This window comes from Leuciscus leuciscus, assembly GCF_965113295.1.
Source record: "Leuciscus leuciscus genome assembly, chromosome: 14".
Taxonomy (NCBI): Eukaryota; Metazoa; Chordata; class Actinopteri; order Cypriniformes; family Leuciscidae; genus Leuciscus; species Leuciscus leuciscus.
Window position 1 is genome coordinate 5,159,377 of NC_138738.1, and position 24,663 is coordinate 5,184,039.

Consider the following 24,663-nt stretch of genomic DNA (forward strand, 5'->3'; position numbering starts at 1 on the left):
TTTATTGAGGATGCAGGACAACCAGCTAATAAAGCATTACAGTAATCCAGTCTCGAGGTCATGAATGCATGAACTAACTTTTCTGCATCAGAAACTGATAGCATATTACGTAGCTTAGCAATGTTTCTAAGGTGGAAAAAGGCTGTTTTTGTAACATAAGAAATATGATTTTCAAAAGACAGGTTGCAATCGAGTATAACACCCAGGTCTTTTACTGTAGAGGATAAAGTAACAGGACATCCTATGATGTTAAAGTTGTATTGTGCGAGGTTTTGTGGGCGGTTTTTTGAACCGATAAGTATTACCTCTGTCTTGTCTGGATTTAATAAAAGAAAATTACGCGTCATCCAATCTTTTATATCTTTAACACACTCTGTCAATTTGGAAAATGTAGCGTTTTCATCCGGCCGTGATGAAATATATATTTGAGTGTCATCAGCATAACAATGGAAACTAATTCCATGTTTCCTTATAATATTTCCAAGTGGCATCATATATATTGAAAATAACAGAGGGCCTAATACAGATCCCTGCGGCACTCCATAGTTTACTGGAGTTATGATCGATTTTTCTCCATTTAAATAGACAAAATGGTAGCGGTCAGATAGGTATGATTTGAACCAGCTTAGTGCTTGTCCTTGAACACCAGTATAATTTTGTAGTCGATCTAAGAGTATTGTGTGATCTATAGTATCGAACGCAGCACTAAGATCAAGTAAAACTAGTATTGAGATACAGCCTTGGTCAGAAGCTAAAAGTAAATCATTTGTGATTTTAACGAGCGCAGTTTCAGTGCTATGATGCGGTCTGAATCCAGACTGAAACTTTTCATAGATATCATTTTGTTGCAAGAAAGAGCCCAGTTGAGCGGACACCACTTTTTCTAATATTTTAGACATAAATGGAAGATTTGAAATGGGTCTATAATTTGCTAGATTATTATGATCTAATTGTGGTTTCTTAATGAGAGGTTTTATAACTGCCAGTTTAAATGTTCTTGGAACATGACCTAAAGATAAAGACGAGTTAATAATATTGACATCAGACCCAACGTTGCCTCCCACCGCTTGTCTTGGCGCATTCAGACTTCATCTTTCATATCCTGTTTGCGTGTTAACGCTGTTTGATGCAATGTGTACCAAAAATCCCAAAGCACAACATGTCTCGCTCCCCCCTCCACCAGCACAGGAACAAATCTCAACCGAGGAAAAGCGAAACGCTCTGAAGTCTCGAGGCTTATTAACCCTCCTACACTGACAGGTCTTGCATTGATGCTGCTGCTCAAAATAACTCGCAAACAAACACACACGCCATCAGCGAGATGTCATATGGCGGCAGGCGCACATTCTGTTGCATAAGAGCGTAGTGAATCAAGGACAGAGGAAAAGATAGGAGGAGGTCAGGATGATTGATACGAGCATCCGTCTCCAATGTGCATGTGTGTCCGTGTTTATGAGATTTAATGGTGACATTGATTATCAGCATGTCTTTGGTTTTAAAACCAGGTGAAGGATGATGGGTGAAGATATATATATATTTTAAAATCCGAGTCACACATGTGCGTCAGAGAAACAAGCGCTGTTTGAACTTCCATTATTGCGGTAGCTCTGTATATTTCTATGGCATCACTGTCGAAGAGTAATTAGCTGGTGAAGTGGATTTACTTAATGTAGAGTTAATGAAAGTTATCATGAGCATTGTAAAGTTTGAGGCGGATGTCATAACAAATGTCAGTAGACCGGGAAGATTTTAAAACGAGCGGTTCATTCATAAATCCGTAAGATCTTACCTTCATGCTGAGGGAATACAAACAGGTTGCATAAACTGCTTAGACTATTCTCACAAGTGAGTCATCAAAATTCTTTTTTTAAGACACTTCATAACTTTCATAACACTTTATAAAGTCAGTTACATAAAAACGTAGATTGGTCTAATTTGATACTGAAAAGTAAGAGTGATTACCACTAACTAATTTAGTTGTTCATACTAGTTCTAATCTAATCTAGTCTTAACATAATTAATGGGCTACATAAGGTCTGTACACTGAATGTTTTCATCTATGTATACAACCGTAAAAATCCAATAAAAACTTGTATATGTTTATAGGGATAGGGTTTATATGTCATTAGCGACACCGGTGGCCGTTAAGTGAACTGCAGCAAGCAACTTATTGCTCTTGCTCGTACTCGTGCACACAAGAGACCCACGACAAAGTTATTTTTCGTTCTTCCCTTAGAAGTAAAAAGAAGTTGGAAATACCTTTGCGGGGATATACTGATAACGAGAATCCCTACACCGCCCATGATGCTGAGAGTGACGTTTAGATGAATATGTGAATATGTAAATATGTGCTGCACGCTTTCCACTCAAAAATGACAGCGATAAGAAAACACTAGTTAAGAAAGCATCTGATTGTAGCGATGAGGATATGTTTGTACCAGCTCTGCAATTCCCAGGCATCATGTCGACAGATGAGGTAGGCCTAATTAAAATGACATTGTTATGATATAGTTTGATTCTAAAGTATATTTGAGCTATAGATCTGGCAATGTGAGACGTATCATGGAAAATGGAAAAGAAAGAGGCTATCGGGAGCGAGCGTAATCATCACATCCTTTGGATTTCCCAGGGGTGCGTCTCAATCAGTACACAAATTCAGGCACAGGACAGTAAGGACCCTGGCTCACATTGGGACACTGATGGTGACATGACAACAACCTCGAACAACATAACTACTGGAACATAGTGAGCATCAAAGCTCCCTGGTTTTCACGGTGCATTGTGGGACTTTTTAGGGAGCCAAAGTTTCAGTGCACTGGAAGGATTTTCCGATTTAGACAGCCCTTAAAATGTCAGACTCCCTGATCAGTGCCCTGACTACTAAACTCGGGAGCTGATTGAGACGCACCCCATGTGTTGTGCCGAATTCTGTGAACCACTGAATTATGTGACCTTAGTAGGCGATGTATTGAGCTAATCCAACCTACACCTAATCCCAATCCTAATCCTAACTCTACCATCACTACAGTGCTTACTAGGGTAGGTCACTTAATTCAGTCACACTACACCAGCAAAAACGTCCCGAGTCCTTCACATACAAATCAGTCGACAGTCTTTCATAGACAAGTCAGGAAAGGTCTCCTTTTTGAAGTTTCGTTTACAAGATGTTCACACATTGGCAATAAAAAAAGCGATTAATACATGAAAATTCTTATATACAGCCCCTTTAAATAACTGTTTTCTGTTCGATTTTAAAATGTTATTTTAACTAAAGTTGGATTTTCAGCATCCAGTCTTCATTGTGCAATGTGTTGCCAAATCTAAATCTTATAAACAGACAAAAATAATAATAAATGGTTAAACAAAACAAAAAATGCATGTTTACTTGGAGTAACTTGTTTAAAACTACACAAATTTTGGTGTATTATACATTTTTAAGCTCCAAAACATGTACTACTACAAATTACACAGCTTATTAAAAGGTAGGGTAAGCTATTTCAGAGAGGCTAGCAATAGGGAGCTAGCTTTGAAAACATGAGATCCCAACCTCCCTCCAAAGCCACGTCTCCTTCAAAACACTAGAACGTGCACAGCAGAGTCTGCAAAGCGTCACGAGATGAGAAACGGTGTTAAATTACCTCATGTCTCAAAGCACATAACATAATAATGAACGTAAACAACTTACAGATCTCTTACTTGTACCACCTGACTGCTGCAGATTTATTTCGGCATTAATAGTGTTGACAGAAACGCATAAATCCGAGTCGGAGAACGTGAACAGTAGAACGTCTCAGGTTGCCATCTCGTACGGTCACAACATGAAGTGAGCGCAGCACAAACTGGTTGTTTTGGTTCAGGAGGAAGAGTAAAAGCCGAATGCAATGATTGGACGAACATTTTTTGGTCCTGAGACGTCCACAGAAGATGTACATGTTTTAATATTTAGACCACTTCTATTATTGATTGCTATCAGGATGTGAAGAGATACCAGTATAACAAAAAGTGTTTATAAAAATACCTATACCTTTAAGGAGAGGTGTGCTATTAGTAGCGTTCCTGCTTATTTTCTGGCAAATTTACTATAGACTTGCATTGAAGGAGCCATAGATTGTGCTTCCAGAAATATTCTGGTTTCTAGAAACTTGTGCTTGGGTTGTTTGACTTGAGCCAGTGAGCTAGCCTGGGAAAACCCAGACAACTTCCGGCAAATTTAGATTTGCTCTGCAAGTAGTCTGGCAAAGAGCTCATTCAAGCCCATTTCTAATCCCTCGAAATCGCAGCACCAATCAGAAACATTGGGGCGGGCTTTACACGATGACGATCGCTCTGATTGGTTTTAGGTCTATCCAATTGCGCCCAGAGGCATTTGAGCGACGTCCGTTGGTGAAGCGCAGCAACTTTTAAATGCATATTAAAATTGCAAACACATGAGGACAGTCTCCATGAAAGACCCACTGGGAGATGAACGTGCTGCTACATTTCTCTCTGAAACGGTAGGAAATGAAATTAGATTTAATAGAGGATTTTAACTGTGACAAGATGATTAACAGGGCAGTTTAAGTGACAGGACGCACGCGACAGATCCGTCCGATAAAGATGACGAAGTAGTATGTCCCAAAGCTTGCCTACTTTTTTGCTACACATTCAAAAGTAAATACCTTTTCTTCACAAAAAGAGTACATACTTTTATGGCGTAGTGTAACTTAGGTTAATTGGGACGCAGCATATGGCTTTACACGATGACGATCGCTCTGATTGGTTTTAGGTCTATTCAATTGTGCCCAGAGGCATTTGAGTGACGTCCGTTGGTGACGCCCCTTTGGAAATGAGTTATTAATGAAGCTTTGCCAGACCATAACTCAGTTACTACTGAGAATGGTCTGGTTTTAACCAGGCTACCAGTGAGCAACACTCTAGCATCCACCAAGGCACCAAACACCACCCTAAACATCTTAGCATCAAGGTTTGCATGATAAAGAACCACTCAATGTTTCTTCAGAAAATGTAAAAATGTAGTTTCATTTCTTACTTTTTAACAGCCTTTTATTTTTTAATTTTTTTTATGCAATAATATCTCAATCGGGTCTCATTCAAGTGGGTCTGGTTAAAGACAATCTGAAGTGGCATCACTTTATCAAATGTTATGCGCTTTTGAAAATGTCACGAAACAATTTTTTTTTTTTATGGTAGAGATTGCACGTCTGTTTCCAATGCACAAGTTCAATTATTTAGAAAATGTCAGTGTGATAAGTGTGCAGTAGTGGATTCACATCAGTCCATATGCGCTGGTGTGTGTCTGTGTAGTGGACTTAAATCAATGGCTGCTGAAGTAATGTTCGATTCCCAGCAATCATGCACAGGTGAGAAAGCAATCTGTTGTTTTTTTCCCAAGTGGAAAAGAGAAAAAAGTCAGCCAGGATGAGAAATCTATCACATGATGCCAATGTGAAGACAACAGTCTGTCCAATCAGATAATCAAATTCCCTGTTTCACACTGATGCCTATTCTGACTCATAATATAATCATCATTCATTGTTCCTGTTAAAAGCATCTCATATAAGAAATATTCTTTGTTCTTATTCTGACGCATATACATAAAAATCATAAATATGTAAAATGAAATGCTTTCAGCATATAATCAGATGCCTTTTCTATTTTCTAAGGTTTTAATAAGGTCACTACTGTAGAATTTTATCACAATGTGTTTAAAAGTTAAATTACTTTGATTACAAGCATACACATACAAGCTTTAAGAATTTAATGCTGACATTTCTACAAAGATCAAGTTTCAATCATCAGTCGACATTTTAAGATCGTACACAAAAAGACTATAAAATATTGAAAAAAATAAATATAATAATAATTTAGTGAGGCTTATGCTTAAATATTAATTGTATAATTTTTGTGTTATTTTAGTCATTGAGATGATGTTATAGTTTTTATTATATTTTGAATCAGTTTTGCAGAAAAAGGTTTATTATAGTTTACTAAAACTGAAACTAAAACCACAAAAAAAACAGTCACTTGACATTAATTAACTGAAAAAATATATAAAATAAACATATTTGCGATGGCAATGTTTCTCATTTTCATTTAGTTTAACCATGTGCTAAAAAAAATAAAACTGAAATAAAAACTATATCAACATTTTAAAAAACAAAACTATTATAAATTACAAAAACACAACAAAATTTCCTAAAACTTTAACTAAAATGAAAAAGAAAGCAGAAAATATAATCACTACACACTTAGAGCAAAAAAATAAAAAATAAAAATGCACTTGCACTTCATTCTCAAAATGAAAAATAAATTATGCATTATGCTTTGCAGGTAAATTGATTTGATTTAAGGATGTTAAATTGATTAGATTTCTTCTCACACAAGCCTTGCAGCAGCACTGATTGACCTCTGATGGTGTAGCGTACAGGTGCCTTTGCTCTGCACCCTTTGTGTTGGCATATGCAGTCGGAAAGCACAGCGATACACTGACGCGCGGGAGCAACAACAGATGGTTGGGCACAAATGCTCAGATTTACCTGCTGTCATGTCCTTTTACTACAGCCTGGAAGTAAGAATCATGTTACGGACTTATATTTTGATCATCAATAATCATTATGGTTGTGAGTGAATCTCGGAAAAAAACAGGTCCAGGCCACATTTCCCCACAAAAGAAAAAAAAGAAAATTAAAGCCTATTAAGACATATTCTTGACATTATGACTATTATTCTGAATGGTAAATCTAATAAGAACCTCATTACTGTAATACAGCATTTTTATGCTTAATATTCTTTATGCAAACCATAACATAATATAATGCAAATATAATATAAAACATAACTTATATTTTATCACTTGTTTTTAAGCTTGGGGTGAAATAATGATTAAGAAAAAATTATAGGTACAGAGCAGGATTATTATTGTTAACTAAAACTATTAAAAACATTTCTGTTAACTGAAATAAAATAAAACTTAAACTAAATGAAAATTAGAAATGTTGCCTTAAAATGTTAACTGGAAAAAAGTAAAAACTAAAATTGAAATAAAAATAAATTAAACCTAAATTGCAATATTTAAACAACAACAAAAAAAAACTAATAAAATGACAAAAGCACATAACAAAACGACATTAAACTAAAATAAAAATATAAAAATTAAATTATTCCAAAATATTAATAAAACTACAATTAAAAAAATAAGAATGCAACGGATGCTAACAAAAAGGCCAAAAATGCAATAAAGAAATTAATACTCTTTTTTTGGATTGTGACATTATTATTATTGTTTTGACATTATAACTATTATTCTGAATAGGAAATCCTATTAGAATCTGTGATACAGAATTTTTAGGCTTAATTTTCTTTATGAAAAATATAACTTACGATATAAATAATATAGGATTTAAAACATAACTTATATTTTATAAGGAGGAGGGGGGGGGGGTTGATCTAACCCTTCACCATCATAGATCAATGGATACAAAATAAAAATAATAGCATTACGTACTAGCAGGGAGTGCGTCCTTCACAATCAATTCATTTAGAATTAGAGTCAATATAATACCATAATGACAATTATATCTGCATAATGATGGAATAATGAAATAACAGGTGTGCACCCAATGTTACAAATGAAGATCATAATTGAAAATCCTAACCAAACATGCATTTGTTTTTAATACACCGCTTGGCAGAAGCGTTCAGAGAGCACATCAGTTTAAGAGGCTGTTGACTTGTGTAGTAAATCACAGCGTGGTACGTCTGTTTTGCAGCATTAAGTCTCTCTGCAGAACGAGCCTGTTTGAAGCTTCACACAATGTCGACACTCACTTGCTCAGTTATGCCGCCTACACGTTATTATGACTGAAGTATCTGAAACAGCATCCGGTGGCCTACATTCTGAATGAACATGCTGTTCTGAAAGTCAATTAAGTCTTGAGCTGTGACTTAGTGGTAGTGGTGCTCATGCAGGCAAAATGAGTTTGAATCCGGCTTTTGTGTCACAACCTGGATCTGGTTTACCTCCTGTAATCTTTACACTCAATTTCAAAAGCACTTTATTGTCATGGTATTGTTCTGGCAAATAATGAATACTAATGCAACACAAAACAAATGGTGGCAGAAAAAAGTCCAGAGATGCAACATATGCTCAAAATGGGAAAAAAAATTATAATAAAAGGCTATTTTGAAATAGTATAAGAACGTATTTTTTAAGAAATGAATACATTGACATTAAAGGCAAAGAGTTACGGTAACACTTTATTTTGATGGTCCTTTTTGAAGATTCTGTTGACAAGTAACTGCATGTCAACTAACTCTCATTAGAGTATCAATAGACTTTCTGCTTCAAATACCTTCATTAGCACAAGTCTAACGGAATTAAATAAACTGCAATAGAATTATTATTCTTTACATACACGTCCTCAACCTAAACACACAAGTGCCACTCTTCACCACACAACGGTAACCTCCAAAACTCCCAAAAAACTAATTTAAAACGAATTAATTTCAAATAAGCCATCACATTTGCATCTTCCCCAAGAACATAAATATTAACACTTAATTTCAACATTTAATCTCCCCATCCAGTCTTGTAAAAAAATGTGAGTGTATTAAAGTGCCTCTATTATGCTTTTTCAGATATTACCTTTAATGTAGAGTATTAATATAGCTGTTTGTAAATGTAAAAGGTCTGAAAAGTTTAAAGTTCAAAGTGCAGGACAAATAGTGCACAAATTGCGCAATGTGCACGACAACAAAAGTTATCTTCTAAAAGAAAGAATCGATTCTGAACTGACCGACACGAGTCGTCAGCGATTCCAGTCTCACTTCCTGTAACATAAATACGTAACAATGTAACAAACACATTTGCATAATGCCCGCCAATGGTCTTCATTGGCTGCCCACGAACAACATCTACTTTGCCCCGCCCTCAAACACGGTAGTTGAAGCTGAGACTGGAAGATAGAGTTCTCAACGGGCCTGAAAATTACAACCCGACCCGACCCGGCCCGTGGCTTTTAAAGCCCGGACCCGATGTAACCCGACACATCAACATGAATTATCTGCCCGAACCCGGCCCGACGCCGCGTCGGAATTTTTTTTTCTCATACACGTATTATCATGACCAGCAGACGCGAATTCAAATCAACCTTTAATGTTCACGCCTTTTAACAATACAAACAACTGAAACAATAAACTTTAAATATATAAATAGGCTGTAGTAGCGACGGTGAATTCACCTGCGGCAAGTTTACTTTTCACCAACTCCATCTTCTTCTCTCCAGTCTAAAGGCGTGCACGCAGCGGCGTCAGGTCTGCCCCCGCCCCTCCATGATGCACGTTGCACGCAGCAGCCAGACTTTCTTTACGGTGAACAGCAGCGATGATTAATAAATGTTTTGTTTTTTTACTGAGCGGAAAAGATTAAGCCCGAGGTCCGACCCGACCCGAGTCATTTGCTTATATTTTCGACCCGAACCCGCGGGTCCCGTCGGGTTTGTCGGGCCGACCCGACCCGTTGAGAACTCTACTGGAAGAGTTTGGTTCATGTTGTCGACATGTCGAGAAGACGATGTTTTCAGCGATTTGTACTGGAATTGATACGGAAAAATCACGACGCCATTGTTACTGTTCGTACCTCTGTGTATCAAGTGCTGAGGAAGCCTCTGGAGCTGAAATTCAGATATGGTAATGGACGTTTAGTTTCCAACACACGCTGTAAGCTGTTGACCAATCACAACAGACTGAGCCATCTGACCAATCAGAGCAGAGTAGCTCTCAGAAACGAGGGGTTTAGAATCTTCGAACAAACCGTTTTCAGACTCTTTGAGAAATGAGGTGATAAGCAATGTGTATTATGAGAAAATTCAAGTATTTCTTTTACTTTTGATGCATATAAAAATAGATTAGGAACCTTTAAAAAAAACCTTACTTTATTTTTCAGTTCAATGCTAATCAAATAATGAAAATATATAAATTATATTAATATAGATCGATTTAAACCATCAGCAATTTATTAGCAATGATAAAATACTCCAATTATAAAACACAAGACAAATGTTTTAATCTAATGTCCGCCGTGAACAGACTCTTGTGTCTGATCTGCAGTTACTGAAGCTCCAGTATGACAAATCAAACTCATAAAATCCCAGAAATATCTCAGGTATATTAATATAACTCTCATATATTTGCTTCTGATAAATGACCTTCTGAGGTCATTTTCCCCCCTTGTATCCATTTATAGCTCAGATCTCACTGTCTCCTGACTCCTGAAGCTCACTTCTCTTTTAGCCTGTATGGAAAACGTCAGAGCTGAATTATGCCAGTATATGAGTAAATATTTGGCATAATTTTTGGCTAAGACGGACGCATCTGTGTATGATCCGACCCTCCACTGAGATTAAACAGATGGGCTCTCATACCAGCACATGCTTAATACTTGTGTATTTGGGGCTTTTAAAATGATTTTAACACATTCATAAATGGAGCATTAAAAAAAATGACTTCAGAGTAAATATTTAGAAGAAAAGGGAGCCTTTTATTCATTTTAATTTGATTCATTCTGATCTCAATGTTTTGCCCCATTTTCCATAAATGCATAGATTTCCCATAATGCATCTGGAAGTTGTCTTTGTATTTTGTAATTCCAATTATTCTCAATTCTGGTTCTGTAATATAGTGAAATATTTTTGTTGACAGGGAATTGAACATAAAAACTCAAAATGAAAACCTTGTAAGGTAAAAATATGTCCTGGAAATAAAATAAATATAAATGTTAAAATAAAGGAAATAATATGAAATGCCTTTGCATTACAGTAATATAAACTAAATAAGACGTAATTGACAGGTTTTATGAGAATCAACCACTTCCATTAACAAGTAGTTGTATAAAAAAAAAAACAGTGCTTTGGACTGAAAAGCTTTGAAAGAAAGAAAGAAAGAAAGAAAGAAAGAAAGAAAGAAAGAAAGAAAGAAAGAAAGAAAGAAAGAAAGAAAGGTCTGGATATCCCTCTTTACTACAACAGTAGTAGTGTTAGATTTTGCATCTGATTAGAAAGCACAGAGGTTATAGCCTCCAACCAGGCATCTATCAACATCACTGTAGATCAATAGGCCTCTAGTGCTACTGATTTATCAAAGAGTTAATAGGTAATTAAGGCAGGCTGAGGTAACGAGAGGTAATGGCATGATCGATAGCATGGACAAACTAGAAAACTGACATGCTCATTTAGATGACAGTCAATGAGTGCCTTAATGATCTTCAGCACGCTATGTTGAAATCAAACCGAAGTTAAGAGCATCCTATTCCTGTTCATCTGAATCTGGGAAGTGTGCAGTCCATTAGTGACGCATCAACACAATGTGTTGTGACAGTTCACCCAAATATTAAAATTATGTCGTTATTTTTTTTGCTGTGCAACAAAAGGAAACGTTCTTGATGCTCTTTTCCAGCTCCAAAACGCCATAAAAGTATCCATATATAGCACACAAGTGATGAGAACTATACTTTTATGGTGCTTTTGTGTCCTTTTGGAGCTTGAAAGCTCTTGTTGGAAAATAATTTCTCACGAAGAAAAAAAAAAGGGTTTAGAATGACATGAGGGTGAGTAAATGACATAAACGAACTATTCCTTTAATCAAGCAAACGATGCAACTATTTGCATTTTAATTCACATATCACTCTGCTTTAGCAGTAGGTCTTAAGTCTGATAATAGGTTTTCTATAAGCCTCTTTGTTCTTTTAATCAAATTATAAATCTAAACACTGTCAACTGACAAGTGTGGGCCATAAACCACAAGCAAGATGAGATAGCAACTAAAAGGGCTTGTTAGAAAAGCCTCTTATTTATTAATTTTTTGCAGTAAATTCATGAATGCCACTTTGATTAATGGCTGTTGGCCATACTGATGAAATGAGATACTTTATCTGTTGTTGTCGGTGAGACCCATTTGTAATTGCAAGGGTTGGTGAGAGATGTCCAGGGATCAGAAACATCACACTTAAACAAGATATAATTAATGTCCAAATTAAGTGTTTTAGAGCCAATTCATTTTTGCTCATATTGTGAAAAATCACCAAACGCCCTGGCGATCCACTTGGAACTCCCTAGACGCCAACAAACAAATCCCTAGCAACCACATAGCAACCACCCAGACCATTCTAGAAACCACTTAACAACACCCTGGAATCCACCGAACTCCCTAGCAACCACTTAGAACTCCCTAAACACCAGCATGCAAATCCCTGAACATTCTAGAAACCACTTAACAACTGCCCTGAAAACCACCAATCAACTCCCAAGCAGCCACATAACAGCATGTTCAAACCGATCAGAACATCCTAGCAACACCCTAGCAACACCCTGGAGGCCACACTGAAGACCCTAGGATTGTGGTGGCAATTGCATGTACAATGCACATCTAAAAATCAAGTTTTTGCCCACACACTTCCTGAAATGTGACTTTTTTTGTGAAAAGATTAAATCATTGTTTCAAGCATGTTCACTAAATAAACACTGCAAGAGAGAAAGAGCAAGTGAGAAGTGAAGCACACTGCTCTCGTCTCCCATAGCAACCCTGGCATTTCTAGTGCGTTTCCTGATACACGATGTTCTGTTTTGGAAGGTTACGATGACATGCTAGTTAGCATGTGCCGACCGCACCAGAAACGCAGGATGAGACAAAAGAGGACTGTATTTTTAGGAACCGCCTAACTAGGTCATGTGCTTCACGGCCAGGAAAAAGCTGTGAAAATGGCTGGATTCCCATCACTACAGAGTGAGCGTGTCCATGCAGATCGAACACGTTTCAATGGATAACGTGTTTTCAGTTTTAAGATATTATATTTATATCTTAATTTCTGTTACATTCTAACAGACATTTATAATGTTACAAAACATTTATATTTCTAATAAATGCTGTTCTTTCGAACTTTCTAGTCGTCAAAGAATCCTGAAAAAAGTATCACGTTTTGTTTCCTCAAAAATAGTAAGTCGCTTTGGATAAAAGCGTCTGGTAAATGAATAAATGTAAATGTAGTAAGCAGCGCAACTGTTTTCTACATTGGTAATCTCTTTCTTTTCTTTTTTTACTTGAACAGATAATCAGAATGAATTTTACTTTTTGATGATTTTTACATTTATAATTTTTTACGGTTTTTGATCAAATAATAAACTTCTTTCAAAAACATAAAAAAATTGTATACTCACCTTGAATGTTTTAACAGTAGTGTGCGTGTGTATGTATTTATGTATAAAATAAAATGTGGACATCAAACATCCCTCTTTTGAGGGATTCAACCTCATTGAATATTCATACAGGTCACAGTGATTTTGCCAAGACAGACATGTTCCTGGATCAACATTATCTGTCTAAAATGTTGTCTTAACCCTATCCATACCCCTAAACCTAACCCTACCCATATGTTTTCCCTAAAATCAATGGGAAATGATAGGTAAATAACACTGATGTAGAAACATCTAACCCTGGTTGTAAGCCTAAACTTGACGTAAACTGTAAGCTTGTTCCTCAAATCTGATTGGTTGATTGGAATGTTGTTTCAGGATCAACAAGGATGTTGTACTTGTTGCACTTGGTGAAATCAGGTTCACCATCCATACCACTCATAAATGGGTTAGTCTACGGAAGTAAAATGGGTCATGCTTTATGTTGATGTATATGGGGAACAGGGAAAAAAAAACGATTATGAAATGACATCCAGCTTTGAAATTACTCTGAAAATCATTCTCTGAATAGAAATATATTCATGAGGTCATGGGCTAGTAAAGCGATCAGTCTGCGGCTGATCCCCTTCACCTTTACTAGGAAAAGTTCAGGCTTTGTGAATCTGTCCTCTAAGCTATCTGAGTTCAATAAGGCACCACACTACACACTTGAATTATACAAGAAGATTATATTTTCTAAAGGATTTATTTTTATTACAACCAGTGCTCTACCTGGCAGCAATGTTATCACAACATTTCATTCGCTATGACATGGAGAGGATTTGATATAACTTGCTTTTTCCAGTGCCTTACTGCTCAGACAGAAATAGCCTACAAGAATATAAGAGATATTTCACAATCATTTGTGGCGCTTGCTAAGGAAAAAAAGCATAACCATACATATTAGAGCATTTTACACGCGACCTCATTCCTAAATGACAACGATTCGAAACCTTTGACAAATCCGATTACAGAGAACATTCAGATCTGCGTTGGCGCTGGCGCTGACCAGAGAGAGCAGTTGTCATGTTTAGGCATGAAACAGTTTCCCAAACAGTCTTTTCGGCCACACGGTTTTGTTATTTCTGTGTTGCAAATATTCATATTATCGCAGACGTACTGGGATGAAAGTTTATTGTTCGGATATAAACACTGATTTCTACGGAAGCGATCAAAATAGAGTAAATCACCTTTTGTAAGAAACTTGACATTCAAATAAAGACTGTTTTAATTACATTGTTACACCAGTAGGTGGCGACAAGTGACTGCTAAAAAATTTATTTGTCATTGAATCATTCACTCAAGGGATTCATTCAAAAACACCAATAAATCCAGTAATGAAACAAGTGAAGTCTTTATGAGTGTGTCGTTTAATCATTCATTCAAAACTTTTTTTTTTTTTTAAGTACTTAAATCAAATTAATTAAATGTATTTTTTTAAATGGACTGCAGAAATTTACATTTTGCCAGAACCTCCAGTAAATTACATTAAATCTGTCTTCTCTGAATCATAGGAGAATCGTGATTTCTTTTTTAAACAAACAAACTTTGATTCTCAAGTTATCCAGAATCATGAAGCTCTAATACAATTTAAAACTGTTTGTCCTACATACATGAATGATACCTTAAATCATGTATCTTGATGAATAGAGGTGTGATGAAATTCACAATTTTTACCTACTGGAACAGACATAAAAATCCCACAAACTTACATTGAAGGAGGGACTAAAAATCAAAGAGACTTCAGCCAGTAGGCAACAAGCTAAAAATATAAAGAAAAACATCTGATAAATTAAACGTTGGTTTGGTGAACTGACCTTTCTTTCCTTGTTTCAGACCCCGAGGGCCGCAGGTTAAAGAGCATTCAGAGGAGTACAGAGACAGGGCTGGCTGTAGAGATGCCCAGTCGGACGGTCCGGCAGGCGAGCCACGAGTCCATCGAGGACAGCATGAACAGCTACGGCTCAGAGGGAAAGTGAGTATTAGAAATCAATGTACCTTTATAGTCCCATCAGTAAGGCCCGACACACAACCAACAGCACATACAAACTCTTAGAAAGTTCGATATAGAAACTTAAAGGGTTCTGTCATGCGCTTCATATGTAGAACCTTTTAGGGATTTTAGTTTAAATTTAAAACTTTTCATTAAATTTTATTAATTAAGCAGCTCGTAAACACACTTTATCACTTGAAAAACGTATGCAATCATTTGAGACATTTCTCCTTATATAGAACTGTTTTGTCATTAAGCATTCTTGAAAATCGAGTCAAGAACCCTAAGGTTTTCACTGCAATGCCATAGAGGAACCATTTTTGGATCCCCAAAGAACCTTTCAGTGAACAGTCCTTAAATTAAATAAAAATTCTTAGTGTGAAGAACATTTTAATAACCTAAAAAAAACAAACTTTTCCCACTTTGTGCAATGGAAAGGTTCCATGGATGTTAAAGTGGAAATCAGTTTACTAAATAATGTAAACTTAACTGGCTGATTCCTTTCCACTTTAAAGGTTCTTCATGGAACCACCAATGCCAATAAAGAGCCTTGATTTTTAGGAGTGTACTTATGTGTGGCGTGGGACAAGCTTTCATCCACAACAAACCAGAAATGTGTTCATTTCAACTCTTATTATACTTGATATTATTTAGCATTATCATTTATATCGTAAAACCATATCACAATGACTCACTTTTAAACTACAACAATTAATACTGAGGGTAAAAAGCACTCACAAAGAAGATGCTTCCTCTCAAACTGAACAAATATAGAATCTGTTATTTGCAAACGCATTCAGTTTGTTACATTTGATGGGATAAAATTAGGACTGTTGTTTAAAATTGTGGAAAAGTGCAGGTGAGATGAGTAAAGAAAAACCACAAATCTACCTCTTTACTCAGCCTTTTGGTTATATTCAGCTACAGACAAAATCTTTCTTTTTTTTCCAGCTAAAAAAAACATGACATACTATATAATACGTTTTTGTTTTATCAGTTTAACAAATCAAAATCAGAATCATTACATGTACCCTCTGGACCTTAATGCCCCTAGATTGGAATCACTGTTATACAAGAATCAAAAGTCTCACGTTCCCTTTTTATTGATTTGGGATACACTGCATGTGTTATTGCATTACATTCTTCTAGAAACAGGGATGCTCATCCAATAACACGAGAAAAGCATTAAAAGTGTCTTTACTGTCAGGAGATTGTGCTTATATCTGCTATATCAAGCAATAAATAAAACGTGTTTGAGGTATTCCCATAAGTTACATAACCAACCATATAAACCCCTTTCTCAATAATAAACCTTTTCTCTGCCGGCTCCATTTCTGAATGAAATCCAGAATTCTGTGTAGACGTACTGTAAACTCATTTCAGATCTGGACACCGTCTGGTGTGTCACATCAAAGCCACAGGTTTTGGGTTTTGCGCGATGTAGTCTTATTTTAGCTCTGTGGAGGACAATAGCTGTTTAACTTCAGTTCCAATCTGCAGAAAGTTTGGATACATAAATGGAGAAGATATTTGCAGGTTTGGGCTAGTTCACACAAATATGCTTTGTGGCCTAGATGAGCTACAGTTTTGTCATTTTATTTCATTAAACAAACTGATCATCAACCAGTACTGCACGGGTAAAGAGATTTTTCAAATAAATCAAAGATTATTAGTGTACGTTTCACAAGGAAATATATTTAATTCTTTCTACTTCAAAATTTCACATTTAATTCTATGCATTACTCGCCAATTCTTTGTAATTATCGGTAATTATACATCATTTTGAGTGAAAATTGTTTTTACACAATTTATTTTTTATTTTTTCAGTGTAGGGTAGACACACCAAGACATGCATGATTGTCATTGCATTAGATAACAAAAGTGTCATTTTATTTTACTTTTCAAACAAAACATGATGATTAAGCAATAGATATTTGGTTCAAAATGAAGACTAAAAAAGTATTTGGACACTTTGTGGTTGTCAAATGCTAAAGTAGATGACATGATGTTTCAGGCAAAAAAAAAAAAAAAGAAGCACTCATTAATGACAAAAACTTCTGAAATGTGCTCATGTAGTTCACTTCAAAAGAGTATGTTCAGTTACATAAAAATAGCAATATGTTGTGCTCAACCGACGGTCGATTTTGCATAAATTTCCCCTCAAACTCCATGTCCAATACCCAGAGATCTATCAGAAATTCACAAACAGACAAAAACTCCCCACACACCTTACGTAATGCAGTTGAACACTCTTCTTGTGCAGGTCCATCATGGGAGTAAAATCCAGCCCAGTTCAGCTGGATTACTGCACAGTTTATGGAGCATGGGGATTACAGTTTTGGCAGCCACTGCTGAGGATATTTTACCATATTACATTGCATCTTATGGTTCTCATGAATACATAATGGAGTAAAACATATTTGAAATAAACACGCGCTGTCAGTCTGAGGTCTGACAAACAACAGTGATGGAAAATCATTGCGCAAGGTTGATTTGATTCAATGGTATTTTTTGATAGACTTCTGTGGAAGTTTCTGCAATATTTATTCAGTATCTAGTGTCTATTTTATGATGTTTCCATTAGATATTATTTGTAACTTGCCTTTTTTAGGCCAGATAAAGTTGGGCTTTTTGCCCTTAAAAATACTTTAAATGTTATAAAACATGATATAAAAAATTATGAAGAGTACATTTATAAAAACATTGTAGTTGTACAGTTGTAGGCCTCAGGGTTCTGAAAAATAGAAAGGACAAAATTGATGCACTGCAGCCAGTCATGCATTTACTATTATTGTATTATTTATTGTATTGTGACATATTAATTAATGTGGAAGTGGATTGATGTGGATTAATGCTGTGGAATGCGAGACCATTTTTTGAAGAAATTCCAACAATAAAGTGAAATTGAAAGTGAATTGAATTACCTTAAAGTAAAAAATAAATATAGTGTTCTATAATCTGGCTGCAGCTGTTATAAAGATGTAGAAGTAATTCTTGTGCTTTTGTGTTATTAAAACAAAAATAGTATGAATCTAAATTAAAGACTGACATTTACAGTTACATTTACAAAGATCAGAATATCTTGCCTGAACTCCCACTTTTATCAGTTAAGTCATCTTTTGGGGAGCAGGAAGTTTGAAAGAGGTCACATGAGTGACATTTATGTAATGGACCTGTCAAAATGCCCTAGAAAGCAGAAAGTGCTCTAATTATAACTCCACAAGCAGAACTGCTCATGGTGCATGGACCAAAAATATGATTATATTAGATGTCCTGAATAAAATCATATTTGATACTGCATTTTGTCAGAAACTATTAGTGTGAATGCACAGGTGTTTTAACAAAGTTACCACTAGTTTGACGTTTGACAACCAAAAAGTGTCTTAATACTTAATTATGAACCGTATATATACACGTTTATTGTTTTATCATTTAAAAATGTTTTGTGTGTGCTAAATGCTACTTAGGTTAGACATTTCATATGCAATGACATTAATGCATTTTTAAGCGTGAATTAAAGGTACAGTAAGCGATTTCTGAAAAACGCTGTTGAAAGAGGATCGGGCCGAGCACCACAACACACTTGTAGCCAATCAGCAGTAGGGGGCGTGTCCACCCCTGATGGAGGAGGAGAGCGTGTGAGCCAATCAGCAGTAGGGGGCGTGTCCACCCATGATGTGGGAGGAGAGAGAGTGAAAAAGAGGGAGGTTTGAAGAAAGACTGTTGAAAGAGATGCGCTGAGAGACATTACAAAAGAGAAAAGGTCAGAGAAATATCACTGGAAATAGAAGGGTTATGATCAGGCAAGAGCTTTAGGAATGACGTTAATATTAGAGAAGCTTTCCAGTGCTGGAGAGACCCAAGCGGGAAGGCCTGAAAACGGACGCAGAGGTTGAGTTGTTTCTGCTCGGAGTAATATTGGTTTTGCTATGTTTCACAGAACCTAGATATACTGTTGTGTAATGTTAGCTGTAGTAACATGACAGTTTTTAGTGTCATTGTTTTTCTGAAGCTGTTGGCGACTAACCACCAAATCTTGCTTACATATACTCTTGTGTACTGTATGTTCATTTTTTGTCCTTTGTCGTTCGTTCTTTGTCTTGGCTTTAGCTATGATAAAGGGACATCCACTCTTGCATTGCACGTTTATGCATTTTGGGGGCGGAGCAATGAAGGGAGGGGTGTGTTTGTTTGGGTTGATTTCAAATATCAACATCGTTTCTCAGAAATCGCTTACTGCACTTACTGTGTCCAAATTCTTTTTGGGGCCACTGTATAATTAGCCAGGACTGTGATGTCGAGTTCTACATTCTATAAACTCTCAAAATGCAGGTAAAAAGAACCAGCTAAACTGAGAGAAATAACTGTAATTGAACAGAAGATCATCTCCATTCTCCACCACATTCCAAGATAAGCTGTCACCTCTGCGCTCTATTTTAGGTGCGTAAACATTCCCTACATACTTTTCACCTTCTTCTAGTCAGCACTAACTCTTGTATACTCCTGCATGCAAGAATGGAGCATCTGTTTAAAAAGTTTGCATGCAGAGAGTGCCAGAAGAACAGCGCAGAGACAGTGATATATAAAGCAATTGAAAGCAGTGCGCTGAGACGCCATGATTAACACATAACACAGACAAATGTTTATTCGAGTGACATCAAGAATGCGGCGTGTAATATGTGGAGCGGTGATAGGTGTATTTGTCACTCTCCGAAGCGTTTGTAGTAATGTATGTGTGTTTACTGATGGCTGCTGCTGACGCCAGTGCACACAGGGACCAGTGAGTAATAATGACTCTCCTTTTGCAAGATAGAATGATGAAATGTCACATGAGAGAGAGGAGAGGGGGAAAGGAATAGTTTGTCCAAAAATGAACATTCTGTCATCATTTACTCACCATCATGTTATCCCAAACCTGTATGAATGTCTTTCTTCTGTGAAACACGAAATATGTTTTGAAGAATCTTCATGCAGCCTATTCCACACATTTCTGTCAATTCTTTTGTTTCTAAAAAGAATGAAACGCCACAAAAACGTAGTCAGATTTATGTGCTTTATTCCAAGCCTTCCAAGTTGTTTTTAAAGTCAGTTCACTTGGCTGCCATCTTTCTGCCATTTCCAGTACAAGTACAGATCCTGTCTACTTGAATGGGAAAATCAAAGCTTATGTCAAGATTGTTTAAATGACACATTTTAAATCAGCAATAAAATATGACAACAATGGCATCATATATTTGCTTCTTTAGCTTAGTTGTTTTTGAGGCTATGATGCACTTAAACACTTTTGGTCTGTTATCATATGGCTTCAACACTGCATAAATACTAGTTTTTTTATTTGTTTATTCATTTTTGTCTTGTCCAGAAAATACACTACCGTTCAAAAGTTTGGGTTTGCTAAGAAAGTTAAATATTTTTAAAAGAAGTCTCAAGGCTGCATTTATTATATCAAAAATACAATAAAAACAGTAATACTGTGAAGTATTATTAAAATTTGAAATAATATAAATTTTTCAGGGTTCTTTGATAAATATAGTTCAAACATTATAACAGATTTTTCTGTCATTTTTTAACAATTTAACACGTCCTTACAGAATAGAAGTAAAGTAAATTTCTTAAAAATAAAATCTTACTGACCCCAAAACTTTTGAATGACAGTGTAAATCAACCAATATTTAAAACACGCTAAATTGACATGAGTCGCAGCATTGCATAAAATCTTAAAGGAACACTCCACCGTTTTTTGAAATAGGGCTTATTCACCTTCTTTCCTACATTTAGATAGGTGGGCAAATGCATTTTTGTCTCAGTGCATGCATTGTTTTAGTTTGACAGGGTCGGCGCTAGCTTAGCTTAGCATAATGAATGGAATCCTTTGTTGCCAGCTAGCATGTCCTGAGTAAAAGTGATATACATTTTTTTTAAAAACCCACCTAATTACTTCTTGTGGCCTGCGTATTCACAACAAGTACAAATAGTGATGCAGATTAACACTAGACGATTTCCTATGCAGATATTGACTTGGGACTATATTAGGGGGAAGCACAGGTGAAGCACTGCTACTTGGGCGCAGAGATATCACGCCCAAGTAGCAGTGCTTCGCCTGTGCTTCCCCCTAATATAGTCCTTAATATATAAGTCAATATCTGCCTAGGAAATCACCTAGTGTTAATCTGCATCGCTATTTGTACTTGTTGTGAATACGTAGGCCACAAGAAGTAATTAGGTGGGTTTTTAAAAAAATGTATATCACTTTTACTCAGGACATGCTAGCTGGCAACAAAGGATTCCATTCATTGTGCTAAGCTAAGCTAGCGCCGACCCTGTCAAACTAAAACAATGCATGCACTGAGACAAAAATGCATTTGCCCACCTATCTAAATGTAGGAAAGAAAGTGAATAAGCCCTATTTCAAAAAACGGTGGAGTGTTCCTTTAAGTCTTGTTTAAGTGTATTTTGTCTGCACTTCTCAAGTTACATTATTTGTTCATATTTTAATTGGAAAATTAGACTAATAAATACTTATTTTGAATTTAATATGAAATATTATTATAGTGAAAATAAGTAGTTTGAAATACTGATTCTCCAGTGGTTGGTGTGGTTATATGAAGATTCTGAAGATTCTTAAAAAATTCTCTGTGTGTGTTCCAAAAGGTTCTGGTACGACATCAGGGGGAGTAAATGATGACCATTCCTTAAAGAACAGAGAGACAAGCGGATAGAAACACCAGACGAGAGACTAAATGATGAACTAGATATTGACATGGGACAAAGAGACAGGATAGAGTGAAAAATGAGCAAGAGAACGAAGAGCGGATGAAAATGGGGTCTCTTGGGATGACCAGTCTGAGTACTAGGCATTAGGATTGTCTGTACCCTCCCAAAAGCATTTTAAAAATAGACCTGTGCGGACATGGCAAGCAAAAGAGACAGAGCGCCGGAGAGAATCGAGGTCAAACCGCAGAAAGAAAATTAATTATGAATCCGTCCACATTAGTGTGGAGGATTATTGAGAACAAACACTGAGCAATGGGAATGGAGAAAGGAGGGAGAGATGGGTTTGAAAGGAGGCTTGAAGGAGAATGTGATATAAGACCACCAAGGACAGCTTTTAAAAATGCATATCAATTAATTTTTTTAATTGATATAAATACAGATGAAATGTGTATAATTTCATGCCGAACTACAAGAATAATTACTATTTTCAAACAGGTTTCCTGAACATTGGTTGATCAAAACAGATAGTCCCGCCCCAAACTCGTGCCATTGGTTGAGCCAATGTTGCTGTGTCGGACAGTTTAAATAAAAAAGAAAAGTGTTTTAATAGTGTCACAGTATTTTCAGGAGAATTCATCTACAAATGGCTCGGTTTTAGTGAGAAGTCACAACAACAGCCACATCAAATGTGCCCTATTTCAGTTTCTATGTGGTATTACATCTTCACACAGAATGTAAAAACAGCTGATGTCAGCAGAGATGTACAGAGCAGGGTGGTTACGTTGGGCCCTTTCTCCTCTTTGGCCCAAGTGACCTTTTTTTCTTGCTGAAGGAAAACACTTTTTTCACCACCATCTGTTTCAAAATGGATCTCTTGTTACAAAAATTGGACCTAATTAATCTCATCCATGCACAAGCGGCTACCTTCTGTTAGCTGAAAAAACATGAAAAAGCTACGATAAGCAAATATGAGCTTCTTCACTTGTGTAGATAAGCTGAAATTAAGTCCATTTTAACTTGGGAGTAAAAAAGAAAATAAGAGGCTTGCCAAAGGAGAAACATTTTATAAATGAGACAAGCACCTGCTTGTCTACATGGCCATTTCTTTGATAGTATATTAATAATTAATACTATTATTAATATTATATATACTGTCAAAGTATATATACTTTACTTTGTGTGTGTGTGTATATATATATATACACACACTTCTAACTTTTACTATATATACCATTTTATCATATATATATATATATATATATATGTAGTATAATAGTATAGTATAATATATACAAAGTATATACAGTTTATACTTGTATATGTAAGACTAGTTTATTCAATCATAAAATACATAAAATACACAATAGTCTTGTACTGTACCTTTGTATTTTTGCTTTAAATTTTATACAGTTTATTCGTATTGGAGCTTTTTTTTTTTTTTTTTTTGCTTAGAATTATTTATGGAAGAATTTTTGGGGATAATAGTAATCAGAAAAACATTTCCGGAAACCAAGGCTGATGAAAAAGTGTCCAGTCACTGTCGTGCTATTAGATGAAGGCCAGGCCTCCTATTTCAAGGGGTCACGAGGGTGAATATGACATGGAGCATCGGGCTCATCTCCTAGAAACACACATATACTGTTAGTAATGAATTTTTTTTTTGGCCACATACATCTCAAATAGGAGCAGGAAAGCAGTGTGATTATATGTGTCTGTGTTGGCTTTGCTCCAGTGGAGCACTCTCACTATCACTGTCAGGCTTAAAGGCTGTCTATCTTCATTACATAAAAGAGAAGTACCTTCCGTACACCGATCCAGTCCCATCACAGAGCCATGCCATTATCGGTCCAGCCATTACAGAATAAAGCAAAACTCTTAATGTCTGTCATACATGTCCGGATAATGTGAAGATTTCATTAGCATCTTCAAAGCCATCACAAGAAGCAACACAGATAAATTTGATCAATTCTGAAAGCCAGATATTTTTTACTTTAAAGAGAGTGCAAGCTGAATATAAAATGAATAAATTGCACTGAAAAATGTCTGCACTGAGCTTCTTAACATCATTTTATAACGGCAGTATATATATTCCATCCAGCAAAATATGTGGCCGACAAAACACAGCACACATTAAATGGTATACATAAACTTTTAAATAAAATGAATACAAATGTTCACAGTAACACTGCCCTGTTTTCTTCCCTTTAGTCTGAACTACAGTGGAATGTGTTTGGCATCAGATGCTCAGTTTAGTGACTTTCTGGACGGGATGGGACCGGCTCAGTTTGTGGGGAGACAGACACTAGCTACAACTTCATTAGGTGAGTGCATTTATACATCAGAGAATTGATGCTACCTCACTTCACTACTACAGGTACATTGAAAATGTGCCCTTTTCTTTCACGCAAAAATCGACAAATGCTCAAGTGGCTGCTAATTTGTCAGAGCTTCTTGTCAAAAGGTTGTTTGTTAATATATTCAATTAAATACTTGGAAATTAGGATGGATAAAAATAAATATTCTTTTCCATCTTGATGCTTCTAAGAAATTATAATGAAAAAATAATTCAATAAACCTCTGACAAAATCAGTTTATTAAAGAAGCTAAATCTGAAACAGAATGTAATATCGATTGTGCGGGAGGTAATTACAAGAAATGGTCACTGAAAGCTAACCAATGCTTATTTCGTTCTCAAATGTGATGTAAAATGATTACCGATTTTGTAGGGGTAGT

The 24,663-nt window shown here is 36.0% G+C and overlaps 1 protein-coding gene and 1 long non-coding RNA gene across 2 annotated transcripts in view; one reads left to right on the plus strand and one right to left on the minus strand.

The window, feature by feature from the left end:
• LOC309474208 overlaps positions 1–24,663 on the minus strand; it is a 54,858-nt gene that overhangs the window by 29,848 nt on the left and 347 nt on the right. The window contains exon 2 of the long non-coding RNA XR_014197244.1: positions 15,041–15,180. This is a non-coding gene — a long non-coding RNA (uncharacterized lncRNA). The remainder of the gene's footprint in view (positions 1–15,040; positions 15,181–24,663) is intronic.
• Positions 1–24,663, plus strand: part of rims4 (regulating synaptic membrane exocytosis 4) — a 39,025-nt gene that overhangs the window by 7,518 nt on the left and 6,844 nt on the right. Inside the window, exons 2-3 of the mRNA XM_082136548.1 lie at positions 15,060–15,198; positions 24,139–24,251. Coding sequence (XP_081992674.1) covers positions 15,060–15,198; positions 24,139–24,251 — 252 coding nt within the window. The remainder of the gene's footprint in view (positions 1–15,059; positions 15,199–24,138; positions 24,252–24,663) is intronic.